Source organism: Chelonoidis abingdonii, chromosome 1, assembly GCF_003597395.2.
Source record: "Chelonoidis abingdonii isolate Lonesome George chromosome 1, CheloAbing_2.0, whole genome shotgun sequence".
NCBI lineage: Eukaryota > Metazoa > Chordata > Testudines > Testudinidae > Chelonoidis > Chelonoidis abingdonii.
In genome coordinates, this window is record NC_133769.1 from 151666759 (window position 1) to 151691189 (window position 24431).

Here is a 24431-nt window from a genome sequence, read left to right on the forward strand (position 1 = left end):
GGCAGATATGGGGTGGAGGCCAAGTTGTTTGGGGAGGCAAAGCCTTCCCTACCTGGCCCTCCATACAGTTGCACAACCCCGATGTGGCCTTCGGGCCAAAAAGTTTGCCCACCCCTGAATTAGACTCTTTGGGCCAGATTCTGATACTCTTACTAATACTGAGTAGCACCTAACTCCACAGGTATTATCCAGTGTCAGGACGGGTAATGGCCTCTAAGGCAGAGTACTGCTGTTCAAGCACACTCACTATTTGGTGAGAAATTGGCTCAGAGCCGCATGCCGTCGGACACACAGAACCACCTGGCGATTGAGGTAAACGAAAAAGGCTCCAAGGAACCCACAACAGATCCTAAAGTGGAGGAAATGAAATAAAAAGACATGAAGCACAGTAAACAAAATGCCACTTATCCATCAGGGAATAATGCCTAAGTATTTTACACATGTGGATATTCACCTGGCCTTTTAAATGGCAACAAAAGGGCAGAATCAAAGTTTGCACCTAAGGCTGCGTATCTCAGTCAGAGCAGCCATTTACTGATGTCAGTGGGGTTTCTGGTAAAGGGAGAAAAATGTATTTGAACCCCCTTCTCCCCCACTTTATAACTTAAACCTTCCCATGTCCAAAAGGGGATCCAGAACATGTGTTAGAAGGGGACATCCAGCCTTATGTGGCACAGGAAACTCCCAAGGGTGTTCCAGTCTTCTGTCTGCTGCTTTCCAGCTTTTTATTTATTTTTTTGGAGGGTGCCATCTGTTACAGAGGTCTCCAAAGATGTTTCTGGAGGCACACACACCCCACTGCCCCATGGAAAACCCCCACAGTCAGTCTGTGTTACGTTGGTTGCAGGGATCCAATGCAATGGAGAGGATACCGCTTTTGCTCAACAGTGGGATATAAGACTTGTCAGAGGTTCCACTTGGCATTTACCAAGATGGAGACCAACCACACTGCACATCACTGTATCTATGTGTACAAGCAACCAACTAGTTGCTCAAAGACCAGGGTGATGGGAGAGGTGTAAGAAATTATGAGAGTCTGACAGATCTAACTGGGGGATGACAGAGGGGATCCGGGCCAAGGTGGAGGACCAATATGGTCAGAAAAATTGAGAAGTCAGATTGGACCAGGAAATACGGTCATATGGCGTATACAGGGACTCTGGCCCTGATTCAGCAAAGTAATGGTACCACTCACGTTCTTCAAGGTAAGCACGTGCTTAAGTGCTTTGCTGAACTGAAGCCTATGTTCCTAATTATTCATTATTTAACCAAAAAGTGTGATGGATTCTCTGTGCTAGCATTGGCCTCTGTACTTCCTGCTGTAATCAGGACCAGGGAACGTAACCTGATAGGCAGGGTTGCATCTCATTCACCCAATAAAGTTAAAAGGCAACACGCTGGAAACTGGTAAAAGGAAATTCTGTTTTCACAGCACATAATTAAGCTGGGGAATTCATTGCACAAGATATCGTCAAGAACTCACTTTTCATTGCATGCATTTTCAAAATTGATGTATTTTTCATTTTATGAAATTTTCTATAGGATTTTTTGGCTTTTTAATTTCCAACTCAGTCATTCCAAATATTATTTTTTATTTCAAAACTGAAAACTGACAAAAAGATACATGTCATTTTGAAAAATTCCAGCCGTGTGACTGGCCCCACCAATCAAAACTGGTAATGGGAACAAAAACCACCCGCAATCAACCACTGGGCCTAACTGGCTGCACAGGCCACAAAGAACCTCTGGCCAAGCTGCATGGGCCACACCACAAACACCAACAGCCCTACACAAAATAAAGACAAAAACACCAGCCACTGAGTGTTTCACATACAGCGTGTGTCCATATTTTTCAAAAGAAAAAAAACCCTAATCAGGAAACCTTCACTAAAATATTCATTCTTAAAATAAGACCATTTTTCAATTAAAAAGTGTTTTGTTCTGAAAATGTTGACCAGTTGCCTTTACTCAAGAGAGAAATATTTTTACCACCAGACCTTTAACCTAGGTCTAAAATATTTTCTGGATATAGCCACAAGGAAAATGTAATCTTACTGCCAATCCCAAGCACTCAAAACTCATGAGTCAGGCCCCAAAAATCTTGAGATTGGCTTAAAAATCATGAGATTTTAAAGCAATAAACAGGGGAGCTGTATTTCTTGGCCTTTCAGTTTTGAAGCCTTTGAAGTTCACTCAGGTGCCTTTTCAAGCTTTTCTTTGAAATCACAATGGCTAGAAACTTACTTTAGTTCAATAAAAGCAGAAATTCTTGTGAAATTATATAACTCCAGGACCTGGTGTTTTAACAGATGTGCCAAATAGCATGAGACAAAATAAAATCACATGTGCTGTCTACACTATGTATGTAACATTTGTTTATTTTCTGGTTTTAATAGAAAACAAATTTCCTGTGGTGGACTCAGGTGGTGCTCTCTCTAATCTGAAGTGGACTTCTGTGCTCTCCTCCCCACCACCCTGGCACTGAGGGGAGGTGTTGCTCCTCTTAGAACAGTTTTGTACATTTACAAGCCCAGGAAAACAAAATCTGTTCACCCATGTTGCCTGGACTTGTGTCTTTTTTGTGCTGCCTGAAAGTGAGGAAAGATGCTGGCTGGAAAGGAAGAGAGAGGGAGAGGCGGGAATTTGCTAGGGTGGGGAGAATGCATTTCTAAATGAGTGGCGGATTAAAGCTAAGCTGCAATGAGCTTTGTGAGTGCTTGTGAGTTCCAAGGTGGAATCTGGCTTCCCCCAGAGGCGATTGTTGTCTCCCTTTATACCACACCCATCGCTGTGATTTCTGATGTTCCTTTTCAGCCTCAGAAGGTTTTTTTTCATGTCCCATCAGTACACCCCTTTCCCAGTAGCGAGGTGATGTTGGAGAAGAACAGAACTACAGTCTGAAGCAGTTCAAAAGGCAGCTGCAGGAGCTGTCACAGTCCTACAGTTTCAAAGTTAAAGAGCCAATTTCCCCTTGCACACCCAAACAAATGGACTCACCTACAGTCAGTGAGTGAGTGAACCTTTGAAAGGCAGCCTTAGAAGCAGGAGAACAAACTGGATGAGTGGGATTTTCAAAAGTGACTTTTAGTGGGACTTGTGTTCCTAGCTTACTATGGGTATGTCCGCACTGTGAGCTAGAGGTGTAAATTTGAGCTTGGGTATACATATCAGAGCTAGTGCTCTACAAATAGAGTGTTGCCACAGTGGCGCAGCCAGAGGTGCTGGAACAATTTGTGTAGTGGGGGTGCTGAGAGCCATTGAACTCAACTGTAAACCCTGTATATGATGGGAACCACTTCAGCGCCCCTAGTTCCAGCATGGATGGGCATGAGCAGTAGGAGAGGCTAGCTGCCCCCAGTATGTGCCTAGTATCTCAGATGGGTACATACGGACTCAAGCAGCTAGCCCGTTCCATCCCTTATGCCTGCAGCTACACTCTATTTTTAGTGTGCTAGCTAAGTCAGACCTCGTGTAAGTGGGGGAATGGTTCCCCTATTGCGGGGAACTTTCCTGGCTTATCCACTACTCCAGCGAAATGGGCTAGCAGAAGAATCTGAGTCCTCGCTCCCACTACCTAGAGGCCTCCCTGCCCTTGAGGGCTCCCCTTCCGCTCTCCTGTGTGGCAGAGTCCTTGTAACCTCAAAAAGGATGGGCCCAGGATTCCTGGGGGGCTCAACCCCTAACCTTTCTGTGGACACCTAGGACAGGGGCGAGGGTATCCCCATTCTGGGTACTCTTTTTTGCACTGGACATTTCCCTGACCCACTGATCATTACATACAATTTAAAGCAAACACAATTCATTTAATCAGCAATTAATTAAAAAAGGAGTAAGGAAAAATGGGAAAGCTTAAAGGAAAACACATTATCCCTCTCTGTGGCAGGGAACATTACAAACAGTGTCTCTGGACTGTCAGTTCACAGTCTGTTTCTTGTAGGTCCCAGGCCTCCTTCTCAGGCCCTGGCTGTGCTGCAGGGATGCTGTGCGTTGGACACTTGCTTTGGTGGTGGCCACACACCTTCAGGCTTTGGGTGGTGGGATCCTTCTTCCCAGTGTCAGCCCCCCGTTGGGTTAAGATCCCCCTACCAGTCTGGCCTGCAAGGACTCTTGGTTGGGGGTGTTTATCTGCACTGGGGCCTTTGCCCAGGGTCCCCCCTTGGCTGGCCCCAGTTGCTCACTGCACAGGGCTTCAGATTGCTCCAGCTCCAGCCCCAGTTCCACTGTTCTAGCTCTGGCTCCACTCTGACTCAGCACTGATGCTGCTTCTCTGCCTTCAGCCCCCTGGGCTGCTTCTCTGGCCCCTTTGGCTCTGTGGCTGCAGCCCTGCTACCAGCATAGGGTCTGCTCTTTCCTTAGCTTGGCCCCACTCTGTCTCACCCAGGCAATTCCAGCACACACAGAGGACAGGACCCCCCTGGCCTTCTGACTCCCTGATTAGCCTGCCTGCCCTATCAATCAGGCTGACCTGGAGCACTGGCCTCTCCCCATTGCCCCTGGGGACTGTCAGTCTCAGGGTCCTGATTTCCAATTGACCTTCCCCTTTTGGTACTGGGAGCTAGCCAACAAAACACCCCCACTGAATGTTAATAAAACAGTCCCTTACACTAGCATGGATATATCTCCTCACACTGGAAGGTACACCTCCAGTTTGAAGTGCAGACATTAGGTGCTTTTGAAAATCCCACTGCAGTTCTGTATCCCCCTAGAATGGATTTGGGTGCAGCCTCCCAAAAGAAGGTGAAGAACCTGAACTGGATTTCTGCGCTCTTCGAATGGGCACTGAGTTCAGAACCTGTGAGCAGTTAAAGAACTGGGACTGGGTTTCCATGACCACTCAAAAGTGGTTGTGTTGCAATATCTCTAAGGGCAAGCCTCTAGAAAGAGTTCTATGGTCTAAACAGACTGTCACTCCATTTTATGTGAAGATTTGCAATGGAGTCCGCTTGATATCAGTTTAGCACTGCAATTTGTTGAATCCCTTTGGACTTACCCTATCACAGCAAAGGCTGGCAGCTCCTGCAGATCAAAGGGGAAATCCATTCGAAAGTTAGTTCTGAACAGGGCCGTGATGGTGACTGTATGAGAGAAGAGAGAGCAAGAGATGGGAAGGGGGAAAAAAGGGTGAGAAAGTCCAGTCTGCATTACTGAATGAGAATATGAGATAGGATCTGTGGGGAAATAGCAGCATGGGCTTGGGTAATTAAAGTCTTCATGGCAATGCACACGCCAAATTAAGTGTGTGCAAACAGCTTTAACTTGGGCATTTCCTGCGTTTTGAGTGCTTCAGTTTGTACCCTTAATGTTCTTTTAATTTATGTGGAGAGGGAGGGTAGAGGGTTAATGGAAGTGATGTACTTTCAATCTAACTTCAGTTTGTCAAAGTTTTCTGCTTGTGAATAGTTTCTTATCCTCAGAAGATAAATGGGACTTTTCCTTTCTAGTCACTGTATCTCAGTCAGCCCCTGATAAGATCATCCCTGTCACAAACTGACAAGATCACCCCATGGGGACAAAGCTGGGCTCCTCTCTGCATTTACCTAGTTCTCATAAGAGGTACAGAAGTAATTATCACGGTCATAGAAATCAGAGAGGGAAGAGACCAATTAGGTCTCATCGTATCCACCAGCCCCTTCCTACCCTTCTGCTCCCCCACCCTCACTGTGTTCCACTTTAGTTTTAAATGACTCAGGTGATGGGTTTCCACTTCTTCCCTTGGCGCCACCTACCCAAGAGTTAAAACTATAGATATCTATATACTGGTACAAACGCAAGGCGTTCAAAAGCTAGAATCAGTGAACTCAGAAGGTCTTGCAGCAGATGAGGATTTTGATACAATAGGCTTTATGGAAACATGTTGGAATGACAGACATTCATGTGATACTGCAATATCTGTTTATAAACTACACAGAAAAGGCAAACTAGGCTGAAGAGGTGGGGGAGTAGCTTTGTGTCTAAAGGTTTCCATAGAATCTGATGAGATACAAATGTAGAGTGGACAGCACCACAAAGCTAAATCTCTAGGGATACAAATCCCAAAATGTAAGAATGTACTACTGGCCTCCGGATCAAGCAAAGGAAATTGAGTGCACAATGTGGAGAGAGATCAGAGGCAGGAAAACCTAATAAATGGTGATAAAGGGGCAGCAAAGAGTTCTGTGGCACCTTATAGACTAACAGACATATTGGAGCATGAGCTTTCGTGGGTGAATACCCACTTCGTCGGATGCAGGTGATAATGGGGGGACTTTAGCTACTGTGATGGGGCAAGGCCAGATGGCTACAGTAAAGTACTGAGAAACAGGTATGTTAGCTCCAGGCTAAACAAATTCCTAATACCCTGGTAACCAAATGGCAGTTGCTCCAGGTTAATCAAGGCACCTGGAGCCAATTAAGATCTTTCTAGAAGGCAGTAGAGATAGCTACTTTAATTAGAACACCTGCAGCCAATCAAGGCAGGCTAATCAGGGCACCTGGGTTTAAAAAGGAGCTCACTCCAGTCAGGCAGGGAGGAGCCAGAGGAGGAGCAGTGTGTGTGAGGAGCTGGGAGCAAGAAGGCAAGGAGCTGAGAGTGAGAGAGTGTACTGCTGGAGGATTGAGGAGGACAAGCGTTATCAGACACCAGGAGGAAGGTCCTGTGGTGAGGATAAAGAAGGTGTTTGGAGGAGGCCATGGGGAAGTAGCCCAGGGAGTTGTAGCTGTCATGCAGCTGTTACAGGAGGCACTATAGACAGCTGCGATCCACAGGGCCCTGGGCTGGAACCCGGAGTAGAGGGCGGGCCTGGGTTCCCCCCAAACCTCCCAACTCCTGATCAGACACAGGAGGAGCTGACCCAGACTGTGGGTTCCACAAGAGGGGAAGATCACTGAGGTGAACAAATCCTCCAATAAGCGCAGGACCCACCAAGGTAGAGGAGGAACTTTGTCACACTACCTACATATAAACTGGTCAAATAGCACAACATGACCAAATTCTTGACACTGGAGTGAATGCTTCTTGGAACAGTTAGTTCTAGACCACAAGTTAAGAGAGGTTATTCCCAGTTTACTCTTATGAAACAGAGTTGCTAATTCAAAAAGTGACAGTGGCTGAGTCACTAAGTAACAGTGACCACAGTATAAGAAGGCTCAACATCCCAGAGGCAAGTAAGGTACCAAAAAGTGACACTAAACTTTAAAAAGGGAGACTTCAATAAATGAGATGGTTAGTCAAAAGGCCCTAAATTTGAAAGTAAAGGAGGTAAAAGCTGTCCAGGTGGAATGGATGCAATTTAAAGAAACAATAGTACTCTCAGAAGACATGTGCACCACTGAACAAAAAGAACCAGGAAGGCAAGGAGTAAACAAATATAGCTTCAGGCAAGGCTTGAGAGCCTATTCAAGCCAAACAAAAATCCTTCAAAATTTGAACCTCTGACCCTAGTGAAGCCAGTAAACCGGAAAACAAACTACAGCAGGCAGTAAGTGGGAGAGAAATTAGAAGGGCCAAAATGGAGTTTGAAGAGCGAATAGCTGAAAACCTGTATATGGGAAGCAGAAAACTGGAGAAAGAATTGGTGGGTCCCTTGGCTCACCCCCAAGGAGTTAAAGGGAAAACTTAAGGAAGACTTGGCTGAGAAGATAAGATGCATCTGTCTTTGCTACTGAAAATGTTGGGGCGATTTTGACCCTGATCTGCTCTTACCTAGTATTAGAGATGAGGTCTCAGGGATTGAGGTATCAGAGACGAGGTGCCAGAACAAACTGACAATTTCAAAGGCAATAAGTCACCAGGCTTAGATGATTACAGGCAAGAGTTCTGAAATAGTTTAAAGATGAAGTGGACGAGTTGTTAATAAAAAATACACTGTCTCTCATTAACAACAGTCACTGCTTCCAAAGACTGGAGGGTAGCAAATGTACCTATATTTTAAAAAAGCTCTAGGGATGCTCTGGGGAATTAGCCTTAGCTTCATGCCTGATAAACTGGTTGAAATAATCATTAAATACAATAACAAAGTTTATGATCTGACAGGTTGTAACCTGCATGAATTCTACAAAGGCAAGTCATGTCTCATGGATCTCTTAGACTTCTTTGAACATGTCAGTAAAGTAGGGGCTGGTTAACATTTATTTAGACATTCAGAAGGCCCTTGACAAGGTCCCACACAAGATGGTAAGAGGCGAAGTGTTCTCATGGAGCAAAAACTGTCTACAGGACTGATAGCAAAGAGTGGGAGTAAATGGTCAATTTTCATCATGGCCAGGGCCGGCGCTTCCATTGAGGAGAACTAGGCAATCGCCTAGGGCACCAGGATTTTCAGGGGGAGGCATTTTGTGGGGGGGAGGCGGCAGGTGGCTCTGGTGGACCTGCCACAGTTGTGCCTGCAGAGGGTCCGTTGGTCCGCGGCTCTGGTGGAGCTGCGCAGGCATGCCTACGGACGGTCCACTGGTCCCACGCGGCTCTAGTGGACCTCCCGCAGGCATGGCTGTGGCAGCTCCACCAGAGCCGCAGACAACGGACCCTCCACAGAAATGGCTGCGGCAGGTCCACCGGAGCCGCGGGAGCAGCGCGCGGGGAGGCGAAATGGCCGTGCGCCTAGGGTGCGAAAAACTCTAGCACCGGTTCTGATCATGGCTAAAGGTTAACAGTGGGGGCCACAAGATTCTGTAATAGGTTCTGTGCAGTTTCATATATTAATGATCTGGAAAAGAGGGTGAGTAATGAAGTAGCAGAATCTGAAGATGGCAGAATTATTTGAGTTAGTCAGGAGCAAAGAGGATTAGAAGGAACTTCAGAGAGACCTAACCACACTAGGGGAATGAGCAACATGGTGGCAAATGAAATTCAGTGTTCATTAATGCAAAGTAACACACAGTGGAGGGAAAAAAATTAAACTTATACATCTTATAGGGTTCTAAATTAACTGTGTCAACTCAGGAAGGGGACCCAGGTTTCAAACAGCAGTGGCGAGCTTTTCTCAATGTACAGCTACAATCAAAAAAGCAAACAAGATGCTAGAATGCATAAGGAATGGGATGGAGAATGATATGGAGAACATTATAATGCCTTGATATAAAACATAGTACAACTTCATCTGGATTGTGTGTGCAGCACCGGTCACCTCATCTCCAAAGGATATTGAAGAGCTAGAGAGAGCTCAGAGAAGAGCAGTGAGAATGTTCGAGGTCCTGGAAAAATTCTTGTATGAAGAGAGATTGAAAAGATTGGGACTGCTGTCTTAGAAAGGAGACAAATAACAGAAGACAGGATAAAAGTCTATGCAATAATAATGACTAGTCTAGAGACAGTAGAGCAAGAACTTCTATGCTCCTTGCCACTTAACACAACAAGGCGACATTCAATGACACTGAAAGGTGGGAAATTCAGAACTACAAGAGGAAATACTTTCCCACCCAATTTGGGATTATACTGTGGAAATCGCTGCCCCAGGAAGTACTTGTGGCCAAGCACTTAGTAAGATTCAGAAAGAGACTGGACAAGATTAACAAGAATATCCAGGGGTTTCATAGTTAATGACAGTAAGTATTGGAAGGGATATTAAACCTCATGCTTCAGGCCATAATTTAGTCTCTAACTACTAAGGACTAGGATGAGGCCTAATGTGGGGGGCAGATCTTCATACTGCAGTGCTCTTATACCTTCCGCTGAAGCAGCTGGTCCTGGCTACTGTCAGAGATGGGACACTGGACTAGATGGACCATGCACAGTTTAACAGCCCCTCAACATTAAGATATATTTTCCTCATATCCAGCTACTTAATCTCTCTGTCTTCATTACTGCAGTATCTGAAACATTCCCCTTTACCTCCCTGCAGCATCCTGAAGAAGCCTCACCCTCTGTGGTGTTAATGTCTGCATGAAAATACATTTACCCTCTTCTACTACCTGTAGAGTTATTTTGTCCTTTTTTCATCATCATTAGCCAGTATATTTTGCTCTTTCAATCTTTCCTCATAAATCAGTCCTTCCAGCTTCCTAATCAGTTGGTTATCGCACTTGTCTGAATTCCCTCCAATTTGTTACCTTTCTGCTTGACAGCCCAGTGTGAGGCTGTAAATACTGTCACCTCCATGCTCTGGGATGTCATGTCTCTGTGTATGCAGCTCTACATTACATTGACCAACTGTGAATTCTCTCCTCAAGAATCCTCCCGGTTCTTGGGGATTCATGTATCCCCATGGTGAATTTTTTGGGCAACTCCAGACACACCTAGGACTGGGAGGAATCAGGGAGTTAACTAATTTTTGACATAAATTTGCCACTCTCCCCTTTCTTTCCCTCTCTCTGCCTGTCAAGTATGCAAGGAAGATGGTGGATGAAATGTCACATCCCCACTGCATTTCTGGATTTGGGGAGAAATTGGAGATGAAGTAGATAATAGAGGCCTGGGCACCAGACACAGTGGTCATGGTTCTAGCCTTACCTGCATCCTTGTTCCAAACGGCGAGCACTCGGAAGATGAAAGCACTGAAAGTGGCTGCAAAGAAACCACGCCAGTAATTGCGCACGGCAAAGTAGGTGGAAGTGACCTCAATGCTGAAGAGCACCCCTAGAGGAAACAGAGATGTTATCACCTGGACATATACCTGGAAATCTCCCCAGAACTTCTAGTATCCAATCCAGCCATCATTGCCCACTGCTTCCATCAAGTTTGGGTCAAAAAGGTTTTGCAAAGGAGGCAGAGTTAAAGGGATGGCAAAAGTGACAGGGCAGAGTCTCTTGCTGCTGGAGGTTGTCTCTCTGCGGGGAGGACATACCAGGGGATGAGTGTGGGTGAGGCTGAAACTATAGGGAATGGTCATTGAATTGGGGGTTTGGGACGAAGGTATCCTGAGGAAGGGGAGCAGCCACTTGCCTCCAAGTGGTGTCCCGAAGCAGCAGCCAACCCCCACAGCACAGCCCACAGTCAGGACATCAGTGTAATAATACGGCTGCTACTGGTGGAAGAGACAGAGGAGAGACAGACAGACAGAAGACAATAGGAAAGAAAAGGGAGAGTGAGCCACAAAATTAGACCAAGTGTCACAGTTTGTCACCAACCCGCTATCACTAGTGCTTGTGGGGTGTATGTCCATAATCTCTCTCTCATTCTTCCCTCCTGGACACCTCCAAAATATCCAAAGGGACTGAAGTAAAATTGGGTTTGGAATAAGGCATAGGCACTAGTCAAATGATGAAGGCACAGTCTGAACTTTCATTGAGTACATGTATTTCTAGCCCTTGGGGTTATGAAAAAATGCCCCAGCCAGAAATTCTGTGTTGTGGGGACTCTCACGGCAACCACTTCATCATGACTGCTGGTATGGTGTCAGCAGAGGCCCTATATGCAGACTAGTGGGAGCTAAGTCCTTCCTCCTCCAGTGCACAGGCAACGCGTGGGGGAGTATGAGGGGGTCAAATGCAGGGCAGGGAGGGAGAGGGGCTCTATCCTCCTATCCCTGTTCATGTTCAGCCTCTCTCCCTGGCAGCCATGCAGGGAGTGGGACGGAGCTGCAGCTACCAAGGAGAGCAACAGAACATGCAGGGGGGAGGCGCAGAGAGCCCACCCCCTCACAGGTAATGTGGAGTGGAAAGAGTGCTGTGGCCCTGGGTTGGGCTCAGGATGGGAGGGGTCACTAGGCAGGGGAGACATGTGGGGCAGTCATGTGTCCTCATATTTACCTTGTGCCCCTCCAGTATGGGGAGGCACCAGTTGTCTATTGCCTGTCTGAAGAGAGGGGGTGATGGTCTAGAGCAGGGTTTCTCAAACAGGGGTCGCTGCTTGTGTAGGGAAAGTCCCCGGCGGGCTAGGCCAGTTTGTTTACCTGCCCCATCCGCAGGTCCAGCCGATCGCGGCTCCCATTGGCCATGGATCGCTGCTCCAGGCCAATGGGAGCTGCAGGAAGCGACGCAGGCTGAGAGATGTACTAGCCGCCGCTTCCAGCAGCCCCCATTGACCCGGAGCAGTGATCCGTGGCCAGTGGGAGCCGTGATCTGCCGAACCTACGGACAGGGCAGGTAAACAAACCAGCCCAGCCCGCCATGGGCTTTTCCTACACAAGTGGCGACCCCTGTTTGAGAAACACTGGGTCTAGAGACAGGGGAGGCCCCAGTTTGCCCAAAGAGGAGCGCTGGTGTGTGAAACATGAGCTCAGCAGACCACTCCTGTGTGGATGGTCCCTGACACCCCAAGAAGGGTAGAGGCCATAGCTATAGTGCAGGAGCAAGGCTCAGGGTACACCCAAGTGCGGAAGTGCCTAGGGACTCATCTTGATTTAATCTTGCCTGGTGTAAACCCCTGAAATCCACTGCTTAAAAATGAGGAGAGAGGAACATACCATTCCTTGAGAAAATATATATAAAAAAGGAAATTACCTCAGAACAAATCCATCCAAACAGGAAATAACATTAAACATACATCTGAACAGGAAATTACGTCAAAAGGAGCTAGCTAGGACAAGAAATGACCTCTACTTGCTACCGTGGCAGAAACAGGAAGCTAAATCATGTTTACGGACAGAAAAACCATTATGAAAACATGGCATCCGGGTATCTCTGCATTTATTTGCCCCACCTTCAAGGCTGGTGGGCCCAATCAGTTTGTGAGTCTGGAGGGAGGTTTCTTTCACTGCTGTTAGCACCCCCAGCTCATTCCAGTTGTGTTTGCTTTGTGCATCCACATCTCTGATAAGCAGTGAGAGTCCCACAATCAGAGAAGACTCAGTGAGGTTGGCAAAAGCCAAATGAAATGCCTTTTGCTCCTTCTGTGAGTCTATCAGCTCCACATATGGAGTTTGGAGGGCAAGGAGACCATGGGAAGGGATTCTCCTGTAGTATATCTATCTTTGTAATTGCTACGTGCAACTCTTGTTCTTCTGTGCTGCACTTCCGCATGTCCAGGAATCTGCTATTTGCTGGGGTGGCTGCCATTTTTGAAAAGCGGAGTTTCTGCAGCCTGTTGCAAAGGACAGACACACATTGGACTGTCCCATGGAGAGGCCACTTCCATTTGTTACTGTTTTGCTTTCTTTTACCACTTCCCCACAAAAATATTCTTATGGGAAGCACTGGATCCCCACGCAGGTATTGTCTCTGTGGGGTTGTGGTACCCCAGCCCCTTCTAGAGATCAGACAGCATGCTCAGTGACCAGCACTAGAGCTGCTCCACACACCATGCTCACATTGTGCATGAACAATGGAGGATTCATTACTAGGGTTTGGAGACAAGAAAGGGTGTATGTACACTAGGTGCAAGGCTTAAACATGTATATTAACTGATGTCACAGTCCAATAGAGAGGTAATGGGCTGCCCACAGGGGTTAAAGTGGAGTGGGGTGGAGGCATTCTCCCCTTCCTCTGCTAAATGCAGAGGGAGCTCCTCCTCTTCCCCCTAACTTGGGTAAGAAGTGCCCCTCCACAGCTCACCCTGCTCCTTGGTTGGTGCTGTAAGAGATCCTTCCGCTGTTTTAATTTCCTTTAACCCCTAGTTGCTCCTCTAGTCCATCCCTCTTTTGGAGGTGATTAAGTGTTGGCCTGCAGATCCCACTGGCCCATCGTCTGGTGGGATCCCCTTTGCACTGTCCTCTTGTAGTCCAGATAGTGAGAGTCTCACGTCTCCTGTTTGTATTGGCCCTCAGCCAGTCACAGCCTGCTTCTCCGCTAGACGCTTAGCTCTCATCCAGCCTCCTTGTTGCAACTCTTAGGCTGCCTGCTATCCAGGGGTGGCTCTAGGCATTTTGCCACCCCAAGCACGGCAGGCAGGCTGCCTTCGGCGGCTTGCCTGCTGGAGGTCCCCGGTCCTGCGGATTCAGCGGCACGCCTGCAGGAGGTCTGCCAAACCCACAGGACCAGAAGACCCTCCGCAGGCATGCCGCCAAAGGCAACCTGCCTGTCGCCCTCGCGGCAACGGGCAAAGTGCCCCCCATGACTTGCCGCCCCAAGCACGCGCTTGGCATACTGGTGCCTGGAGCCGCCCCTGCTGCTACCCAGCCTTCCCTCTGAACCCAACTTCAAGCTGCTTCCGGCCTGCTGCTCCACTCTCACACACCTATCTTTGTCTCTCTCCCTGAGAAGGATCCCCTCCCCTCTGGATGTCTGGTCTGTTACCAGTCTGGTAAGCATCCAGGAGCCCTCTGTTGGCTAGATACTAAACTGGCTGGTTTTTATTTATGGCAAACAGTAATGAAATGATCTCTTTCGGCTGGCCTGAGCCAAGACTGGGCTACAGTTTATTACTCCTCTCACTCACTCCATCTAAAGACAGGAAGTGAAGTATTTGCTTCAAGGAAATAACACAGTATTTGAACAACCATCAAATTCTGAATACCCTCAAAATTACCCTGGGCACAGTGTCCAAGTGATCGGAGTAGGGCCTTGAGGCAGGGTGAGCGTGCTCAGACACACACTCAGACACACACTCAGGACTAATCAAAAGGGAAAAATTCTATGACAAATGATCTATGTATAGTTTTCTGTAGGGTGGCCAGACGTCCCGATAAAATCGGGACCATCCTTATATTTAGGTGTTTGTCCCACATCCCAACCGATCTTTGGTCGGGACGCAATTTGTCCCGATATTTCACTCCATCGGCAGCACTCACTTTTTTTTTTTCTCCTTCTAGCTGCTCTGCCGGCAGCACTTTTTTCCCCCCCTCTGCCGGCAGAAGCCCCTCCTCCCCATGTGTTCCAATAATTTCTCTCTCTCATCTGGTCACTCTAGTTTTCTCCCTCTTGACTGGAGGCTGTTGCACCTTGTGTACTTTTGCCCTGGGCCTTGCCCATCTAGCCAAAGGATAAATACAGTTCTGCCATATGTGTTATTTAAGACAGTGGCTCTGATTCAGAAGCAAAGATGTGATTGATTAACATTCACATTTTTCTCCACAGCCATATTATTCTCTAGCTTACTGATAAAGAGCTTATTTTGTGAACTAAAAATAACTTCCTGTTCATGAGTAATATCATTCGCTGTCCCTGAGTGATGTCACTCCTCACCACTATGTTTTTTGGTTCTTCCTCTCTATTGTAGAAGGTGGTCTTTACTGATTGTGTAGGCAGACCCACCTTTGGATGTTTGGCCTATACATGGGGACTAAATAGGCTCAGCCATTAGTGATGACACTTCCTGCCCAAATGTCACCTCCTCTGTGGCATTTTTCCCATAATCCACCTCATCTTTCCGCCCTCCCTTGCTTTTCATCCTGCACGATTACATGAAAAAAGAAATAACATTTCACTACAGAACTAGGAAGAAGGTACATCTGTGCAGAACTTGTCTTCATGTAGGAGATTCACAGTGAGAGAGTTAAGGTGATGTATAAAAAATGTCTTATATAAGAATACACTTGCCTCCAAGAGGAGCCCCGAAGCAACATCCAACTCCAACCGCGCAAGCTGCCACCACGAGTTCGAGCTGCCTGTACACATTCTGGAACAGAAAGCCCAGCCAGAGAAGGGCATGCCAGGGTTAGAGGGAGCACAGCCACAGAGTTAGTCCCCACATCCTCTGAGTGAAGCAACAGCCAGCAGCAAATGCAGCCGTCTCTGCTATGGTGAGCCGGGCTCTACACCCTGCGAGTCTTTAGTACAGTAAGCTTGTCTCTAATATGGAGATCTGGTCAGTAGGTACAGCCAAGGTCAACTGTACTGCAGAGATGTGGTGCCTGCATGCCACCAGTCTACTCCTGTGCACCAGTCTCTCTACAGATCTGGCCTATATAAACAACTGCTGCAGTTATCTTATATTACACAGCCAGTCTCTGCAGGGAGCCAGTCTGCACAAGCTGTTTCTATTACAGTGAGTCAGTCTCTCTATACAGCATATAGTTAGCCTCTAGGGACACTGCCAGTCTTAATAAACAGCTCATCAACTATAGTGATCTTTTTACTGCAAAGGCTGTTTCTACAGCAGACATATAGGCCGCTCCTATGATTAGCAGTGCTGTGTGCATGCACATTCTAAGACAAACTGGTCTTGATGCAAAGCTCCTTGGCAAGTCTTTATGCATGGAGGGTGACCACAATGAGGCAGCTTATGGCTTCTGCACTATCGGAATCCAGACTTGCCAGACCATATTCCTATCAAGTCTGTTCTGTAACTTAGTAGGCCACATAACTGGCCAGTCCTTATAGCTTACTGGGTTGTATACTTGGCCAGTCTCCATAATCCTGGTCAGTATATGTAATGTACTGGTCTGTAACACCTTGGTGAACTCACTGCATTCCCTGTACCAATATCCTGCCCCCTCCCCTGCTATGCCTTCCTCTGGAGAAGAAATCATGTTGCCCCTCCCAGGAGATGGAGAGCTTCAGGATAAGTGCACGCAGAAGCCTGTGCCTTACCTCATACACACCACAGAAGATTGACATGAACTTGCTGAGCACAGCAGCGCAGATGCTGGCAATGTGCACGAAGGGACCCTGTCAGAGAAGAGAAGGGGAAAGACGATGAGGAAAGAGGGTCAGTGACATTGTTCCACTGACATGGATTTAATAAACACAGATGTTGGTGCACACTCTCCTCTCTCTCTCTCTCTCTGGTCATCTCTGCGTCTCTCCCTCCATCTCTCCCCTCTTTCTCTCAGGTAGAAAATCAGTGATTTGAAGGTACCTCAGCATCTTTCTGTGACGGGTTCAGTCACAGAGACCCCCTTGTGAATCACTCATCCAAATATTTATGAAAAACAACTAGAAAGAGGCTGTGACAGGTTCGGTCACAGAGACTTTCTTGGGACTGTCACCTGATGTGCTGAAATTATCTCTGAGCCCATTTTCCCTGCCAACGTGGGACTCCAGAACCCTGCCGTGTTGAGCCAGACATGCTAGCCTGCTGCCACACAGACCTAGGTCTGGTCCTCGCTCCCAAAGGTGCAGACTTTAACCAAAAACTGCTTGGCAAGTAGTTCTGCTCCAGCACCCAGATGCCCAGTTCCCAATGGGATCCAAACCCCAAATAAATCCGTTTTACTCTGCATAAAGCTTATACAGGGTAAACTCATAAATTGTCTGTCCTCTATAACACCCATAGAGAGATATGCAGCTGTTTGCTCCCCCCCCATGTTTTAATCACTTACTCTAGGTTAATTAATAAACAAAAGTGATTTTATTAAGTATAAAAAGTAGGATTTAAGTGGATTCAAATAATAACAGAACAAAGTAAGTTACCAAGTAAAATAAAGCATAAACACACAAGTCGAAGCCTAATACATTAAGAAACTGATTATAGATAATATCTCACCCTCAGAGATGTTCCAATAAGCTTCTTTCACAGACTAGACTCCTTCCTACTCTGGGTCCAATCCTTTCCCCTGATACAGTCCTTGTATGTTCCAGCTCAGGTGGTAATGAGGTTTTACTCATAGACTTTAAGGTCAGAAGGGACTATTACGATCTTCTAGTCTGACTTCCTGCACAATGCAGGCCACAGAATCTCACCCACCCACTCCTGTAACAAAACCCTGACCTATGTCTGAGCTATTGAAGTCCTCAACTTGTGGTTTAAAAACTTCAGGGTGCAGAGAATCCTCCAGCAAGTGACCCATGCCACATGCTGCAGAAGAAGGCAAAAAACAAACAAACCCAGGGCCTCTGCCAATCTGCCCTGGAGGAAAATTCCTTCCCGACCCCAAATATGGCGATCAGCTAAACCCTGAGCATGTGGGCAAGACTCACTAGACAGACACCCAGGAAAGAATTCTCTGTAGTAACTCAGATCCCACCCTATCTAGTGTCCCATCACAGGCCATTAGGAATATTTACCTCTAATAGTCAAAGATCAATTAATTGACAAAATTAGGCTATCCCATCATACCATCCCCTCCATGGTTTTCTCATGACTGCAGCCTTCTTTGTTCTCTTCCACTCCCTTTTATAGCTTTGGCACAAGGCGGGAATCTTTTGTCTCTCTGGATCCCCACCCTTCCTTCTAAATGGAAGAGAACCAGGTTTAAGATGGATTCCACCATTCTTCCTGGGCTGGCTCACATGAACACAGGAAGGCTTGCAAGTAAACAGAGTCATTTGCAACCAATTGTCCTAGCCAATGGAAGCCATCAAGATTCTACACCATCATCAATAGTCCACACTTTGCATAATTACAATAGGACCTCAGAGTTATACTTTATATTTCTAGCTTCAGTTACAAGAATGATACATACATACAAATAAGATGAACACACTCAGTAGGTTTGTAATGATACCTTACAATAGACCTTTTGCGTAAAGCATATTCCAGTTACATCATATTTACACTCATAAGCATATTTCCATAAAACATTATGGAGTGCAACTTCACACTTCCTTTAATCCTTTCTCTATCAAACTTTTACAGAGTCAGGAAAATGACCAATGGGAGGTCAATGCTGTAGGGAAATTCAGAAACAAAAGCAGAGCAGTGGTGGTGGAGTGAAATGGCCCCTTGTCCAAAAAGATAAGATAGTTATAGCCCCTTCCTCCACAGGGCTTCACAGTGCCCAAAAAGACACCTATACCTGCCTCCCCCTCCCTGCACACACACACAATAGCAACACTCACCTCTTTCCCTATAGGCATGCCACTCCCCAGCCCAGCTGTCAGGCCTACAACTTTGGCCACAAAAGCTTTGAGTGTGAGGTATTCCTTGAGGACCACTCCCCGCATGATTGTCTTCAGCTCAGGAATACCAGACCCTGAGAAAAACCAGAACAGACAATGAATAAATAAGCATAGAAACAAGAAACATACAGAAGAAGAGACAGACAAAAGCAGATCTTCCCTTGCCCCCTGCTCTCACCAACAGCCTGTGGGGAGACGAGGTGGCAAAAGACAGCGGCAAAGAGGATGAGGATGAGGGGGTAGGTGACCCAGGCCAGGTACTGCATAGGGACACTCGGGTGCAGCTCCTTGTACATCCACTTGTAAGCTGTAGACAGACAGAACAGGAGTCAGTGAGAGCAGCACCTCCCCAGAGGGGCTCATGAGCATCAAACAAACCCAGCTCAAAAGCACAGGTTGGCCCAACCGAGAACAATCCAACCACGTCCAGGACAGAACCCCTCAGCAGAAAGGGGTCCTGCCAGCAGAGGGCAGGTGTCACAGGGAGCAATGTGTATTAGGGGGAAGTGAAACACAAGGCTGAATGGACCTGAAAACTGAATTCACCAAAGTAGAAAGAGGGTCTCCCAAAATAGGCTGTGGGGGCTGGTTTAGAGGAGCTGTGTGTATATATTTATCTTGAGGGGAGAAATATAATATTAAATTAACAGGACTTCATAGTCAAGCCTCACTGTTCAACTTTGGCCTATAACTGTTAAATATACTAAGCTAAACAAGGGATGTCTGACCTATGTTTTGAGGCAAAACTTCCAAATAAAATGAATGTTCTGCAACTACTGTGTGACTCTAGAGGATACTCTCCCCTCTGGGTCAGTACTGATCCCAGTGCCCCAGCGAGAAGAGCTGTGCTCAGGAAGTGGTGTGGGTGACAAACTAGGGGATATTCTGCCCTGGGAGTTAGTACTGACCCCAATGTCCCAGCATGGCATTATGGGGCAATGTGCTGCAGGGAGTTAGTGCTGAAGGATGAGGAACATGGGATATTAGGCACAGAAGTGAACTGTTCATGTGATTTATGAGGCAGTTTCATAGCACCTGGATGGGACCCACCCTGCAGGCTCTTGGCGCTGGCATAATCCATTCCCCAGCTCACCAGCGCCATGACCAGACCCAACAGAACCAGGAATATCCAGTCTTCTCCAAGCTTCTTGGTAACGTATTTCTGAATGTGTCTAGCACAGTCTGTGGATGAGAAAGAGTCTTGAGGCAAGATGTTAAGCCAGGGAGGTCAAGAAATATTGAGGAAGCCCCCTGTCTGTCTCTTCTTTCCCTTATTGAGAATGGCAAGATAGTAGTGTGACATTCTATACCTTGGGGGAGCACCCTGTAACCCCCATATTCCTCATTTATGTATAATTGTAATCTTGCATATAAAGCAGGCCATGTGAGGTATCGGGGAAAGGTTATAATCTGCTGAAAGTCATTTCTCTATCCATATATGTATATCATTAATGCCTATGAAGTTGTGAGATTGTGTTGTATGGTTGTCACTAAAATATGTTGTAAATTGGGGAATCAGCCTGATATTAGCTCCCCAGAGGCAACAGCAAGGAAAGTAACCAACGCCCAGGCGGGGTGTCAAACTACCCATCAACAACAATTGTCCAGCAGGGGAGCTACAATGCAATGACTCACCTGCATTGTAAGGACTGCAATATCCAGTGGAGTGAGAAAACTGCTTAATCTAGATGTTGCCCAGTCTAATAGGGTTGAGAGTTCAGACTGTGTGCTTATATTTTATTTCTTTTAGTCACTAACTCCGACTTTCTGCCTATCACTTAATAGCACTTAAAATTTATCTTTTGTAGTCAATACATTTGTTTAACTGTTTATCTTTACCAGCGAGTTTGTATGAAGTGTGTAGTAAATCTGCTCAGGTTTGGCAAAGGCTGGTGTATATCCACTTTCCATTGATGAAGTGGTGAACCAATTAATAAATCGGTGTTGCTCATCTTGAACAGTGCAAGACAGTATATTCCTGGGGTACAGTGCTGGGAGCTGGGGGGATTTGGCTCTGGTCCCTTTCTCTGTGTGATTCATGAGTAGGTCTGGGAGCATTCTTGCAATACAGCTGGGTATGGGGCTCCACATGCTGTTGTGCTGAGTGATCACAGCGCCTGGAGAGACTTGCTGTTGGTTGCTAGCAAGGCATTGTGAGAGGCAGCCCAGACTGGAGAGAGTTCAGGGGGCACAGTGGTCCCACAATCCCAGGCTGCACCCCGGGGACCCCATCACAAGCAATTCCTGTGGAAACATCATGTTTGAGTGCTGGAGGACTCGGCACCTATCTCTATGCTATACAGTACTGCAAAGTCCTCTGCAGTATGGGAAGGATGGGGAGTTTAACATCTTGCGCACTGGAAGGAGAGATCTCCTCAAATGATCCCACAAGTGTGAGAAAGACATCTCCATCCTGGACAGGAGATCTGTAACCTACTGTGTGATGGAATGAGAGACTGCTCTGAGAAAAACTATCCCTTGCTGTCACACATATTCCTGGGGAGCAGGTGGGAAAGGAAATTTAGCATCTGCTAGCTTCTCTTCCACCCAGTAGGACTTCTTCCTCCTTCTTCTGGAACAAGACTCACTTGTCCCCCTTTTGTCTCACTTGAATTCCATCCCTCTGCACTTGGAGCTTGAACAGTGGCAGTCTGTCCATCTTTTGGTAATAAAGTGAGCCTGTCTGTCCAGTGAGGCTGAATGGTCCTACCTTGGCATTTGGAGTACTGCTCCTCTTTGACCTCTGTCTGACTTTCCCATTTCTGGGGGCTTTGGCTGTTCCCTTGGGTCTCTTTCTCACTCAGTAGTTTTGACGCTTCCTTCTGTGCAAAGTCAGAGAACTGGTCTGTGTACTGCCCATAGAGCTAGAGGAGCCAGCAGAGGGAAAGATGAGAGGGGGAAAAGCAGGGTTAATCTCCCAATTCACAGACAGAGACAAAGAGACTGCTCCACAGATGGACAGAGACTTCCACAGACAGTCAGATGCACAGACCCAAGCAAACCCAAACAGAGAAGACAGAAACACAGGAAGACCCAGATAGACAGTCCCTACCTATTGGGAGGAAACGAGTTCACACCCACAGTAACTGATCCATTGTTCCCTGCCTCCAATCTCTCCCCATCATCTCCAGCCACTTACAACTGGGCGTGATCTCTGTGAGCAGCTCCCCTCCACACCAAGCGTGGTCTGGGATTGTGGGTGGCATGAATAACTACATACTCCATGTGACTGATCTTCCCTCAAACATGTCTGTCTCCTTTCACCATATTGCGGGGGCCAGGCCACCATCCAGAGCTTACTCCGGGGCTACAGACTCCCAACAACTTCCGTTCCTAGCAAGGACCAACAGGCTCATTTAGAGCAGAATGGGGCTTTTGCTGACTGTCCCATCCTCCCTCCAAATTGTGCCAGAATTGATTTTGTGATCGTTAAACCACCAGTGATAGTTCAAGCTCAGCTTGAATCTCTCAGTGGTGACAAACCATCTTTCTCCATTGCCTGGACTTAACTGTAGTATTAAAGCTGCATTTTCCCTACAGTGGTTTAAAATGTGGCCTTGCTTTAAAAAGCATCTCCATATAAATGCCATGAGAGGGCTACGTGTTTATCATTTCTCAGATCAAACGTATGCAGTTTGCTAGTAAAAAAACATTTTTACCTACTGCCAACTTTGCACATTCAGCCTGGTATTTGAGAGTCAAGCTGGGCTCCTTCCCTCTTCAAAAACCATAATAAAAGTTCTGCTACACAAATTATGTCCTCACTGACACCTGCGCAACCGCATTGTCTTCAAAGTGTAGTCTTATTTGTCCCTGTAAACTGGCCCCTCCAAAAAGGTACTGATGTCACAGAGATCCTAATTTGACTGTTATTATGTTGATGTTGTGCATAGAATCTCTATGGATAGTAATTCCATGCTCTAATAAGAATATAACAGTAGGGATCTATTATCAGNGCCAGGCCACCATCCAGAGCTTACTCCGGGGCTACAGACTCCCAACAACTTCCGTTCCTAGCAAGGACCAACAGGCTCATTTAGAGCAGAATGGGGCTTTTGCTGACTGTCCCATCCTCCCTCCAAATTGTGCCAGAATTGATTTTGTGATCGTTAAACCACCAGTGATAGTTCAAGCTCAGCTTGAATCTCTCAGTGGTGACAAACCATCTTTCTCCATTGCCTGGACTTAACTGTAGTATTAAAGCTGCATTTTCCCTACAGTGGTTTAAAATGTGGCCTTGCTTTAAAAAGCATCTCCATATAAATGCCATGAGAGGGCTACGTGTTTATCATTTCTCAGATCAAACGTATGCAGTTTGCTAGTAAAAAAACATTTTTACCTACTGCCAACTTTGCACATTCAGCCTGGTATTTGAGAGTCAAGCTGGGCTCCTTCCCTCTTCAAAAACCATAATAAAAGTTCTGCTACACAAATTATGTCCTCACTGACACCTGCGCAACCGCATTGTCTTCAAAGTGTAGTCTTATTTGTCCCTGTAAACTGGCCCCTCCAAAAAGGTACTGATGTCACAGAGATCCTAATTTGACTGTTATTATGTTGATGTTGTGCATAGAATCTCTATGGATAGTAATTCCATGCTCTAATAAGAATATAACAGTAGGGATCTATTATCAGCCACCTGACCAGGACAGTGATAATGACGATGAAATGCTAAGGGAGATTAGAGAGGCTATCAAAATAAAGAACTCAATAATAGTGGAGGATTTCAATTATCCCCATATTGACTGGGTACATGTCACCTCAGGATGAAATGCAGAGACAGCATTTCTTGATACTTTAAATGACTGCTTCTTGGAGCAGCTGGTACAGGAACCCACAAGGGAAGAGGCAATTCGTGATTTCGTCCTGAGTGGAGCACAGGAGCTGGTCCAAGAGGTAACTGTAACAGGACTGCTTGGAAATAGTGACCATAGTATAATAACATATAAGATTCCTGTGGTGAGAAGAACTCCTCAACAGCCCAACACTGTGGCATTTAATTTCAGAAAGGAGAACTATGCAAAAATGAGGAGGTAAGTTAAACAGGAATTAAAAAGTATGGTGACTAGAGTGAAATCCCTGCAAGCTGCATGGACATTTTTCAAAGACACCATAACAGAGGCCCAACTTAAATGTATACCCCAAATTAAAAAACACAGTAAAAGAACTAAAAAAGAGCCACCATGACTTAACAACCATGTAAAAGAAGCAGTGAGAGATAAAAAGGCATCTTTTAAAAAGTGGAAGTCTAATCCTAGTGAGGTAAATATAAAGGAGCATAAACTGCCAAATTAAGTGTAAAAATGTAATAAGAAAAGCCAAAAAGGAGTTTGAAGAACAGCTAGCCAAAAACTCAAAGGTAATAACAAAATGGTTTTTAAGTACATCAGAAGCAGGAAGCCTGCTAAACAACCAGTGGTGTGATCGAGATACAAAAGGGCCACTTAAAGACAATAAAGTCATTGTGGAGAAACTAAATGAATTCCTTGCTGGAGTCTTCACAGCTGAGGATGTTAGGGAGATTCCCAAACCTGAGCTGTCTTTTGTAGGTGACAAATCTGAGGAATTGTCACAGATTGTAAGTGTCACTAGAGGAGGTTTTGGAATTAATTGATAAATTTAACAGTAACAAGTCACTGGGACCAGATGGCATTCACCCAAGGGTTCTGAAAGAACTCAAATGTGTAATTGCAGAACTGTTAACAAGGGTTTGTAACCTGTCCTTTAAATCGGCTTCTGTACCCAGTGAGTGGAAGATAGCTAATGTAACGCCAATATTTAAAAAGGGCTCTAGAGGTGATCCCGGCAATTACAGACAGGTAAGTCTAACGTCAGTACCAGGCAAATTAGTTGAAACAATA

The 24431-nt window shown here is 46.2% G+C and overlaps 1 protein-coding gene across 1 annotated transcript in view; it reads right to left on the bottom strand.

The window, feature by feature from the left end:
- CLCN1 (chloride voltage-gated channel 1) overlaps positions 1–24431 on the bottom strand; it is a 72316-nt gene that overhangs the window by 25866 nt on the left and 22019 nt on the right. Inside the window, exons 2-10 of the mRNA XM_075071158.1 lie at positions 21281–21434; positions 19621–19752; positions 18749–18877; positions 18511–18644; positions 16321–16398; positions 15328–15406; positions 10424–10549; positions 4991–5075; positions 248–349 (exon numbers count right to left, since the gene is read on the bottom strand). Of these exons, the coding sequence (XP_074927259.1) occupies positions 248–349; positions 4991–5075; positions 10424–10549; positions 15328–15406; positions 16321–16398; positions 18511–18644; positions 18749–18877; positions 19621–19752; positions 21281–21434 (1019 nt within the window). The remainder of the gene's footprint in view (positions 1–247; positions 350–4990; positions 5076–10423; positions 10550–15327; positions 15407–16320; positions 16399–18510; positions 18645–18748; positions 18878–19620; positions 19753–21280; positions 21435–24431) is intronic.